Source organism: Tachyglossus aculeatus, chromosome 9, assembly GCF_015852505.1.
Source record: "Tachyglossus aculeatus isolate mTacAcu1 chromosome 9, mTacAcu1.pri, whole genome shotgun sequence".
In the NCBI taxonomy this organism is placed as follows: domain Eukaryota; kingdom Metazoa; phylum Chordata; class Mammalia; order Monotremata; family Tachyglossidae; genus Tachyglossus; species Tachyglossus aculeatus.
In genome coordinates this window covers 10,477,943-10,490,099 of record NC_052074.1, presented here as the reverse complement: position 1 = coordinate 10,490,099, position 12,157 = coordinate 10,477,943, and the positions used below count along the sequence as shown (strand labels likewise).

Here is a 12,157-nt window from a genome sequence, read left to right as displayed (position 1 = left end):
AGGGAAGTTATTGAGAAGTGGGGAGATGTGGACTGAACTTTTTGTAGAAAAATGATCTGGGCAACAGAGGCAATTACAGACTGGAGTTGGGAGAGATGGGAGGCAGGGAGGTCAGTAAAGAAGCTGATGGAGTATTCAAAAGTGAGATATAAGTACTTTGGATCAGCATAGTAGCAGCGTGGTTGAAGAGGAAAGGGCTGATTTTAGCATTGTTGTGAAGGTGGAACCTACATGATTTGGTGACAGGTTGAATGTGTTGGGTGATTGAAAGAGATGAATTGAGGATATTGCCAAAGTTAAGATCTTGTGAGACGATTACTCTCTCCTTCTTGTGAGATACTGTGGGGGATAGTGAGGTTGTCTACAATGTTGGGGAAGCCTTATACATTTAAAATATGGACAAGAACATTGATGGATAAAACTCAAATATGATGCAATCAATTGTAGATCTCCACTGCCTCTGTCCAATTCATTTTTCCCCATAATCTGTACCTTCTACCATTACTTCCAGTTGGGAAATCCTTCCTCATTCCACTTATCCCCTTATTCAATAGAGCTGAATTTATGGTACATCTTTAAAGCACATGTAAGGTTACCCTCCTAGAGCAAGAAAATGTTAACAATTATGCAACTGCACATTTCAGCAAACACTTCTCTGATGTCCATAAGTCTGAATCATGAGTATTGTTCTCATTCAGAGCTGTGTATGTGATTCATGGGCTTTGAATTGTGCAGCATTTTCACTGTGTGTATTTTATTAATGGTGACATGCCTCTAGCTTCCAAACCACTTTTCTAATCCCTTCACCACAGAATGCCAAACCTAACCTCTCTCTGGAAACTCTCCTGTTCCCACCTACAAAACAAGCACTTAGCTATTCATTTAATGTATGTATAACACAAGCTCAGTCTTGAATTCTCCTCCAGGTAAGTTATCAAACTAGGAAATCACCTGCATTCTTTTTAAAAAACTGATTTAGTCTTTGAGCAAGGTGCAGCACATTTAAAGTTCTCATCTGGGGTTGTTTTGTATTTTTTTTTCTTTTTTTTAAGAAAGAAGCTGGCAAGACATCTTGCTATCTGGGTTAGCTGTAAGTTTGTCAAGTGATAATTTGGTGTATTCAGCACATTTACTTTCCCATAATGTCCCTTATGTCCCACTTACAATGCAGCTAGAGTAGCAGAAAATTGAAAATTCCTGGAAAACCTCTGTTTCTGGTTCCCTAGAGGACCTCCTGTACCTCTCAGATCCAAGTATAAATTTGCCAACTTTTAAAGTAAATTTTTAAGGCCTGTCTAGGTTGGCCAATGTTAAGTCCATGAAAATACCTAATTCTGAGTATATGGAGAAGGCACCCCCTTGCTTAATCATCCAATTCCTGATTCCATAGCCTCAGCACTTTGAGCTGGGAATGCCTTCGCCGCCCAAAGTTCCCTCGATCCATTTGTACAAAGAACTCTTGAAATCTTCCTTCCCAATTAAGCCTTTCTTGACTAATTGGAACTGAGTTAGTAGTTTTTACTTCACTCTTCCATCCAATTTGACCTTCACTTACACCATTTCTTTAATGTATCCTTTACCTCACTTCTCTCCTTCTATAATAATGATGGCATTTATTAAGTGCTTACTATGTGCAGAGCACTGTTCTAAGCGCTGGGGAGGTTACAAGGTGGTCAGGTTGTCCCACGGGGGGCTCACAGTCTTAATCCCCATTTTACAGATGAGGTAACTGCGGCACAGAGAAGTTAAGTGACTTGTCCAAAGTCACACAACTGACAATTGGCAGAGGCGGGATTTGAACCCCTGACTCCAAAGCCCGTGCTCTTTCCACTGAGCCATGCTGCTGCTTCTACAACCCAGCCTGCATACTTTGCTCCTGTAGTGCTATCCTTCTCACTGTGCCTCGATCTCTCCTGTCTCGCTGCCGACCCCTGCCCCACGTCCTGCCTCTGGACTGGAACGCCCTCCCTCCTTAAATTGGCCAAACAATTACTCTCCCCCCAGCCCCTTCAAAGTTTTATTGAAGGCACATCTCCTCCATGGGGCCTTGCAAGACTAAGCCTCACATCTCCCTTTCAGTGTCACCCTGACTTGCCCCCTTTGCCCCCCACCCCAAATATCTGTAATTTTATTTATTTGTATTGGTCTGTCTCTCCCCCACCCTCTAGACTGTGAGCTCGCTGTGGGCAGGGAATGTCACTGTTGATTGTTGTACTTTCCCAAGCACTTAGTACAGTGTTCTGCACCCAGTAAGCACTTAATAAATATGACTGAATGAATTAATTTGGTAGTGTTAGACCAGTTTTTATGCATGTTTGTTCCTGTTATATTAGAAAATAATTTTCTGAAGGTCCTTGGTTGTGCCATTTAACTTAGTTCAGGACCAGTGACATCCCTTTGCTCTGAAACTTAGTACAGTGCTCTGCACACAGTAAGCGCTCAATAAATACGATTGATTTAAACTAAAAGGTTTTACTGAAACTGATGTTCTCAGAGGAAAACAATTCTTTCATTCACTTTTCCTATTCTTTTGGGTGTCTCTCATTGGTCCTTTGTCTTTTGTCACATTTGTGGCCTGAACCACTTAGCCTGGGTAGTGGTCTAAGATCATGGTATCTGGGTTGGCCATTTGTCTGGGCTCATACAAAGAGATAGGTTTTTAGACGGCGATCCACTGTCTGGTGTAGAGATATAGTAACGGATACTTTTATAGATGGCGATCCACTGTCTGGTGTAGAGATATAGTAACAGATACTTTTATATATGATCTTTTAATTTAGATTTTAATTTAGTCACCATTACAGTGATTGCACCCTAGTCACAGAGCTCAAAAGCAACACCCATGTTCCCAGGGACCTACCTGGGAGAGGGATGCTACATTTCTGGAAAAAACAGGAATGCTGTACAATAAAGGTGCTCCAGGAAAAAGGTCCGTAAAATGACACATTGTCACATTCTATGGCTCTTGTAACGTGGGCAACCCCGCACACGTCTCCATGTCCGGTCTCCACCTTTGATCCCAAAATTCGATTTCACATCAAGCCCTGGCATTTATCCAAGAAAGGAATTTATGAAAGGTGAGGAATATAGAATATGAGAGAAGGGATCGGTGGAGCGAGAAGCTGCTGCTGGCTTTAGCTCCTCCAAACAAATGCACCCTCTCTGAAGACTTCTTTTCCTGAAAGCACACTCCCTGATATCTCTATACCTCATGTAAAGAATTGATTGAAAGAAGGCAAATAAGTAAATGGGGTGGGGAGGGGGGAGCAGGGCAAAATCTGAAAGTATCAATGAAACTCAAGAAATACCAGTCTTTTCAGGTACTTGGAATTAAAAGTACTCTGATTTTATAAGCTGAAAACCAGATTTAAATGGGCACCTCGCCCTGTGAAGGTGGAAGAGCAAATCAGTCAATTAGTGGTATTTGAGTGCTTACTGTTTAGAGCACAGTACTGGGTGTTTGGGAGAGCACAATAAAACAGAATATTAGATAGGTTTCCTGTCCACAGGGTGCTTACAGTTTAAACCTGGGAAGGGTGCTTGGGTTGCCAGTGTGAGTTCCCAGGTCCTTGGAGTTTCCAAATGGCATTGGATCCAAAAGTAGGTGGTAGTGGCAACTCTGGACCTAGGACAAAAACTGAGAACTTGCACCAGCTATTTAATCACTCCTCTCCATTTTTCCATTCCTGTACCAACTGAACTGTGAATAGCAGGGGACTATGAAAGGCCAGAACATGCGCTTATTCATTCATTCATTCAATTTGAGCGCTTACTGTGTGCAGCGCACTGTACTAAGCACTTGAGAAGTACAAGTTGGCAACATATAGAGACAGTCCCTACCCAACAATGGGCTCACAGTCTAGAAGGGGAGCAGCATGGCTCAGTGGAAAGAGCACGGGCTTTGGAGTCAGAGGTTGTGGGTTCAAATCCCAGTTCCACTAACTGTCAGCTGTGTGACTTTGGGGAAGTCACTTAACTTCTCTGTGCCTCAGTTCCCTCATCTATAAAATGGGGATTACGACTGTGAGCCCCATGTGGGACATCCTGATCACCTTGTAACCCCCCAGCACTTAGAACAGTGCTTTGCACATAGTAAGCGCTTAACAAATGCTATTATTATTATTATTATTAAGGGGGATACACACAGCAAAACAAAGCATGTGGTCAGGTGTCAAGTCATCAGAAGAAATAGAAGTAAAGCTAGATGCACATCATTGACAAAATAAATAGAATAGTAAATATGTAAGAGTAAAATAAATAGAATAATAAATCTGTACAAACATATATGCAGGTGCTGTGGGGAGGGGAAGGAGATAGGGCGGGGGGGATGGAAAGAGAAAAAGGGGGCTCAGTCTGGGAAGGCCTCCTGGAGGAGGTGAGTTCTCAGTAGGGCTTTGAAGGGAGGAAGAGAGCTAGCTTGGCAGATGTGTGGAGGGAGGGCATTCCAGGTCAGGGGGAGGACGTGGGCCAGGGTTCAATGGCGGGACAGGTGAGAACGGGGTACAGTGAGGAGGTTAGCAGCAGAGGAACAGAGGGTGCAGGCTGGGCTGTAGAAGGAAAGAAGGGAGGTGAGGTAGGAGGGGGCGAGGTGATGGACAGCCTTGAAGCCGAGAGAGAGGAGTTTTTGCTTGATGCCTAGGTTGACTGGTAGCTACTGGAGATTTTTGAGGAGGGGAGTAACATACCCAGAGCGTTTCTGGACAAAGATGATCCGGGCAGCAGCGTGAAGTGTAGACTGAAGTCGGGAGAGACAGGAGGATGGGAGATCAGAGAGGAGGCTGATGCAGTAATCCAGTCGGGATAGGATGAGAAATTTGAACCAGCAGGGTAGCGGTTTGGATGAAGAGGAAAGGGCGGATCTTGGCGATGTTGCGGAGGTGAGTCCATCTAGCTTTACTTCTATTTATTCTGATGACTTGACACCTGACCACGTTTTGTTTTGTTGTCTGTCTCCCCCTTCTAGACTGTGAGCCCGTTGTTGAGTAGGGACCGTGTCTATATGTTGCCAACTTGTACTTCCCAAGCACTAAGTACAGTGCTCTGCACACAGTAAGCGCTCAATAAATACGATTGAATGAATGAATGAATGAGACCAGCAGGTTTTGGTGACGGATTGGATGTGAGGGGTGAATGAGAGGGCAGAGTCGAGGATGACACCAAGGTTGTGGGCTTGTGAGGCGGAAAGGATGGTAGTGCCGTCTACAGTGACGGGAAAGTCAGGGAGTGGGTAGGGTTTGGGAGGGAAGATAAGGAGTTCAGTCTTGGACGTATTGAGTTTTCGATGGCGGGCAGACATCCTGATGGAGATGTCCTGAAGGCAGGAGGAGACACGAGCCTGAAGGGAGGGAGAGAGAGCAGGGGCAGAGATGTAGATTTGGATGTCAGTTGAAGCCGTTGGAGCGAATGGGTTCACCAAGGGAGTGAATGTAGATAGAGAACAGAAGGGGACCAAGAACTGACCCTTGAGTAACCCCTACAGTAAGGGGATGGGGGGGGGGGGAGGAGGAGCCCGCAAAGGAGACTGAGAATGAACAGCCGCAGAGATAAGAAGAGAACCAGGAGAGGACGGAGTCCGTGAAGCCAAGGTTGGATAGCGTGCTGAGGAGAAGGGGGTGGTCCACAGTGTCGAAGGCAGCTCTCGTGTTGTTTCTACCGACCATTAGCACAGTTGCACAGTAGCACAGGTTGGAAAGAGTGGTAGAGGATGTCTGGGTCCCATTCATGAGTAATCTATTCTGAGATACCTGAAAAATTGTGTTCTATTTTCTGTACATTTCCAACTAGATTCTTACTGGAGGAAAATTTAAGCTTACTAATAAAATGGTGTGCTAGCTGTGGGCCCTTTGGTTGGATTTGAAATATACTTGAGGAAAGGTAGAGATCACTTTGAGTAGTTTTCATTGTAAGAAAATATTTTTAACTTGAAAAGGAAATTGATTCATTTTTGGCTTCATTTAAAAGCTAGGAGAATTAATCCAGTAGAGCTTGAAATAACCTTACAATGTTTTACTTCCATGCCAGAATTCTTGAGCTCTTGGAATTTTTCTTATAATATTAATTAAAAAGATGTCATAGGTCTATGCTTTCAACAAATGATTCATGTTTGTGCTATTTACTGTTGTCAGTTGCCTGCATATTTCTTTCTTTGTCTACATGGTGAATGCCACCATACATTAAGAATTAGCTCCTGCCCTGAAATTGCCTCAAAAATCTTTGTTAGACTTTCATTCTGTTTTTATTTTTCTGGTTCTAATTTTTCAAATATGAATATATAAGGATGTGTGTTCGAAAAGATATTCAAATGATCCTACTGAGATGGTCAGTGGAAAAAGGCCAGACTTTGAATATTAATGAAAAATCACCTCTGAACTGAGAACTGTCAGAACATGACCTACAGAGTTGCAGTTTCCAAAATAATTCTCAACAGATAGCTGCAATGCTTTAAGAATATTAGTGAGTTGCAAGTGTTACCCCAATGTGCTAAGATGACCCTTTTGATTGATGAACCACAAATATGTTTCTTATTTATTACCCTAAATTAGATTTGATAGTTTACTGGCCTGCTGATTGTTGTGATCAGCCCAGGGCCACCTGTATCCTTCCAAATATAGGAGGGCAGGTTCTTTGATTTTTACTCAGTTTGTTTTTGTGGTATTTGTTAAGGGCTTATTCATTCATTCATGCATTCAGTCCTATTTATTGAGCGCTTACTGTGTGCAGAGCCCAAGCGGTTCATTCAGTAGCCTGCACACAGTAGGTGTATAATAAATACCACTGATTAATTGATGATTCGTCTTCACAATCTCTAGCTGTTCCTTCTTTTATATGGTAGTTGTTAAGCACTTATTTTTGTGCCAGGCACTGTACTAAGTGCTATGGTAGATGCAAGCTTATCAGCTTGGACACCATCTATGTCCCACAGTCTTAATCCCCATTTTTCAGATGAGGTAACTGAGGCACAGAGAGGTAACTGTCTCCCCCTTCTAGACTTCTGTCTCCCCCTTCTAGACTCTGTCTCCCCCTTCTAGACTGTGAGCCCACTGTTGGGTAGGGACCGTCTCTACATGTTGCCAATTTGTACTTCCCAAGCGCTTAGTACAGTGCTCTGCACACAAGTAAGCGCTCAATAAATACGATTGAATGAATGAATGAAAGTTAAGTGACTTGCCCAAGGTCACACAGCAGACAGTTGGCAGAGCTGGGATTAGAACCCAGTTCCTTCTAACTCCCAGTCCCGTGCTCCATCCATGAGGCCACACCGCTTCTCTATTTACCCATTATCGTGTGTCCAGTTTCCCACACAAATCCGAGGACTAATATTTTTTAAATCATCATCAATCGTATTTATTGAGCGCTTACTGTGTGCAGAGCACTGTACTAGGCGCTTGGGAAGTACAAATTGATGGTTCCACAACAACTTTGGAGGGCAACCACATGCCTCTGGTGCAAATTGCACAAGCATCCCCTCTTTTCAAACTACAAACTGCCAAAAGACCTTCTCTTCCACTGAGGTCAAGATGATCCTGATCCAATTGAGATTCCCTACTTTCAAAAGAAGCAGCGAGACCTAGTGGGAAGAGCTAGACCTGGGAGTACCTGAGTTCCAATCCTGACACCATCACTTCTCAGCTCTGTGACCTTGGGCAAGTCACTTAACTCCTGTGAGCCTCACTCATCCTCATCTGTAAAATGAGTATTAAGACTGTGACTCCCATCTGGGACAAGGACTGTGTCCAACCCAATTAGCTTGTATCTACTCCAGCACTTAGTACAGTGCCTGGCACAGAGTAAGAACTTAGCAAATACCACAAAAAACAAACAAACGAACAGAAATTCTCTGAAGATGTCATGAGTTTAGGGTGACGTAAAGAAGGCCTATTCCCCACTTGCCTTTGCCCAGATTGGAACCTTCCACGGAATTGAAATTGCATGAGGAAATAAAAATCCTAATAAGGATAATAATAATGACGATGATAATTATGTTATTTATTAAACAGCGCTTAGAACAGTGCTCCGCACATAGTAATCAATCAATCAATCGTATTTATTGAGTGCTTACTTTGTGCAGAGCACTGTACTAAGAGCTTGGGAAGTACAAGTTGGCAACATATTGGAGACAGTCCCTACCCAACAGTGGACTCAGTCTAAAAGGGGGAGACAGAGAACAAATCCAAACATACCAACAAAATAAAATAAATAGAATAGATATGTACAAGTAAAATAAATAAATAGAATAATAAATATGTACAAACATATATACATATATGCAGGTGCTGTGGGGGAAGGGAAGGAGGTAAGATGGGGGGGATGGAGAGGGGGGCGAGGGGGAGAGGAAGGAAGGGGCTCAGTCTGGGAAGTGCTTAACAAATGCCATTATTATTGTTATATCATTATTAAGTGCTTACTATTTGCCAAGTACTATTCTAAGTGCTGGAGTTGATACAAGGTTATCAGTCTGGACACAGTCCCTGCCATGCATGGGGTTCATAGTCTAGGTAGGAAGTAGTAGCATTTTTCAGATGAGGAAACTGAGGCACAGAGAAGTGTAGTGACCTACCCAGGGTCACACAGCAGCTAAGTCAGGGAGGCAGAATTAGAACCCAGGTTCTTCTGATTCCTAGGCCCATGCTCTATCCACTAGGCCACGCGGCTTCTCATTTCTGTTGTTTCTATTCGTGTATTGAATCAGAACAGAAATAGCCGCAGCAGTGGTTCTCAGAGGACCTGCTCAAATACCTGTTCTCTTTCCTGCTTGGACTGTGAGCCCCAAAAGGGACAGGGACTATGTCTGACTTGGTTAGCTTTCCTTTATCTGTAATTTACCGTAATGCTAGTTTTCTCCACTTTATTGTAAGCTCCTTGAGGACAGGGAGGGTGCCTAGCCCCATTATTGTATTTTACTCTTCCAAGCACTTAGTACAGTGCTTGGCACACAGTAAGTGCTCAATAAATACTACTGATTGATGAAGTGATCATTGGGTAACAGTTCCTCTGAATGAGACGCAGTTAAGTCATTGACAGTTGCATCATCCATTGTTAAATGAAATTGCTTCCCAAGATGAAGAATTTCCTCATCTGCCCAGGAGTGAGCTTCTGACAAAATCTGTGAATAGAATTCTTTTCAAGATTCATTAATTCACCTCCTCCAGGAGGCCTTCCCAGACTGAGCCCCTTCTTTCCTCTCCCCCTCGTCCCCCTCTCCATCCCCCGTCTTACCTCCTTCCCTTCCCCACAGCACCTGTATATATGTATATATGGTTGTACATATTTATTACTCTATTTATTTATTTATTTATTTTACTTGTACATTTCTATCCTATGTATTTTATTTTGTTGGTATGTTTGGTTCTGTTCTCTGTCTCCCCCTTTTAGACTGTGAGCCCACTGTTGGGTAGGGACTGTCTCTATGTGTTGCCAATTTGTACTTCCCAAGCGCTTAGTACAGTGCTCTGCACATAGTAAGCGCTCAATAAATATGATTGATTGATTGATTAATTGTTGAGTGCTTAATCTCAGCCCAGTTTGGGCATGGCGGAGAATTTACATATAGTGTTTGACCAGAACCTTTATACTGAAGCTATTGATGCCTGTTTACTTGTTTTGATGCCTGTCTCCCCCCTTCTAGACTGTGAGCCCATTGTGGGCAGGGATTGTCACTCTTTGTTGCTGAATTATCCTTTCCAAGTGCTTAGTACAGTGCTCTGCACACAGTAATCGCTCAATAAATACGATTGAATAAATAAACCTTGGAGCTGATTGGTGCGAATACATGGGATAAGCCATCAAACAATTCAGGTTATATTCCTGGTGAGTTTGCACCATGTGGAAGAATTGTCTTGGGGTATATAAGTCATATTTATTCTGCTACTTCATCCTGATATGGCACTTCCTGCTAGAAGTTCATTTGTAAATAGTTTTTGTCCGTCTCCCTTTTTAGACTGTGAACTGCTTGGGAATGTATGCCTTGCTTCTTTCCTACTCTCCCAAGGGACTCAAATACCACTAATTGATTTACTTGTACCCACTTTTAAATAGAGGAAAAACATACAAATTGACTGTTATATGACCTTGGGTAAGTCAGTTCAGTTCTCTGTGCCTCAGTTGCCTCATCTGTAAAATGTTAATTCAGATTGTGAGTCCCATGTGGGACATGGACTGTGTCCAACCTGATTAACTTGTACCTATCGTAGTGCTTAGTACAGTGCCTGGCACATAGTAAGCGCTTAGCAAATACCATAAAAAAAATTTTATCCATGTGCCCTTTGCGCAGCTCTTTGAACTGGGTATGCAAGTTCAGCATGGCATGCAGATTAATGCTAATCTGAATATTTATATAGATTAACGTGGTTAATTATAAGTAATTGGCAAACTGTTCAATGCTCTAACCTGTTAAGAAGTGGAGGAAAATATGACATTACTAGTGTGGAGCAAGGAAGTGGTGGATAAGAATAGTAATTTCTTCCACCATCATCATACCACCACAGCTAGGGTTCTGTTCTTTAGGAATGGGAGTGTACAGTTCATGTGCATACCTCGTTCTGATGGGTTCCCTTTATTTCTTGAACACCCTGTCAGTCTTCTTTTCCCATCTTTTATCCTGTTTCTAAGTAAGTACCACATTATGTGAAAACCACCCTTTTAAGTTTGTTTATTACATTTGTCAAACTGCTTTCTTAATAATAATAATGATGGTATTTGTTAAGCACTTACTCTGTGCCAAGCACACTTCTAAATGCTGAGTTAGATACAAGGTAATGAGGTTGTTCCTCTTGGGGCTCGCAGTCTTAATCCCCATTTTACAGATGAGGTAACTGAGGCACAGAGAAGTTAAAGTGGCTTGACCAAGGTCACACAGCAGGGAAATGGCGGAGCCAGGATTAGAACCCTCATCTTCTGACTCCCAAGCCTGTGCTCTTTCCACTAAGCCAAGCTGCTAAGCACTGGGGAAAAACACAAGGATATTAAGGCAATGTTCCTGGCTCACAGGAGGCTTAGAGGTTGAAGTAGATATGGGGAATGAAGAGATATGTAGCGAAAAAATAATGAAACAGTAGGAAAAATACGGTAAACAAAATCGGCAGTAGATAGCTACTCTGAGATAATAGACCTCAGCTTAGGTCTGAAAGGTCACAACCTTCCTAAAGTTCTCAAGTTAATAGTGCAGAATTCAGTTTTATTTGAAGCAGTTTAGTTTTTATATTGAAAACTAAATTAAGATTGTCACTTTATAGCAATTTTTATCTTGTATGAAAGTGCCCGGTCAGCACATTTGCAGCTTTCAAAAATCAGGTTTGTATTTTTCTAATTTGAACAAAGGGCAATTATGAATCATCATCATCAATCGTATTTATTGAGCGCTTACTATGTGCAGAGCACTGTACTAAGTGCTTGGGAAGTACAAATTGGCAACATATAGAGACAGTCCCTACCCAACAGTGGGCTCACAGTCTAAAAGGGGGAGACAGAGAACAAAACCAAACATACTAACAAGATAAAATAAATAGAATAGATATGTACAAATAAAATAAATAAATAAATAGAGTAAAAAAAATATGTACAAACATATATACATATGAATGTACCTTTTCCACATTTTTGGAATGACGGCATACAATTAAGGTTTGTTGCATTTTTCTTACAGAATTGTAGCTCTGGAAGGGAGAAAAAACAAAAATGTGATGAAATATACCTAACTTGATGTGCTGTATTCCCCACTTTAAATATTACTAGAGATGAATGGTTCTTACATCTGTTTCTGTCCACTTCCATTTTACCATAATTCACATAATTTTATTATTTGTTTTAACAGAACTGAAATTCTGTCTGCCATGAGATGTCTTTTTGCCTTACTGAACTGCATCTGTGGTCTTTGAAGAATACTTTACATATTGGAGGTAAATCTACTATAAACAAACTTTCTTGTTCTAATTAAAAAGATATGGTAAATTGGGAATAAATATTCTTTCAGTGAAGAGCCCAATTATCCAAATTAATCTAGATTGATGTGTAGTGAGAATTACTTTATTATAACTGTATTGGTTTGTATATTTATATTAGTAAGGTAGTGGAGCTTAATTTTCATTTGGGAAGTTACTTTTAGTATCTTTACTGATGTTTTTCATCTGCATCTCCAACTTCATTCAATTTCCTCATAATA

General features: G+C 41.7%; 1 protein-coding gene across 5 annotated transcripts in view; it reads left to right on the top strand.

Moving 5' to 3' along the window:
* The first annotated feature begins 11,807 nt into the window (after positions 1–11,807).
* Positions 11,808–12,157, top strand: part of LOC119932442 (WD repeat containing planar cell polarity effector) — a 158,807-nt gene continuing 158,457 nt past the window's right edge. For all 5 annotated transcript variants that reach the window (XM_038751631.1, XM_038751630.1, XM_038751629.1 and 2 more), the window contains exon 1: positions 11,808–11,894. In XM_038751631.1, coding sequence (XP_038607559.1) covers positions 11,834–11,894 — 61 coding nt within the window. In that variant the 5' untranslated portion in view covers positions 11,808–11,833. The remainder of the gene's footprint in view (positions 11,895–12,157) is intronic.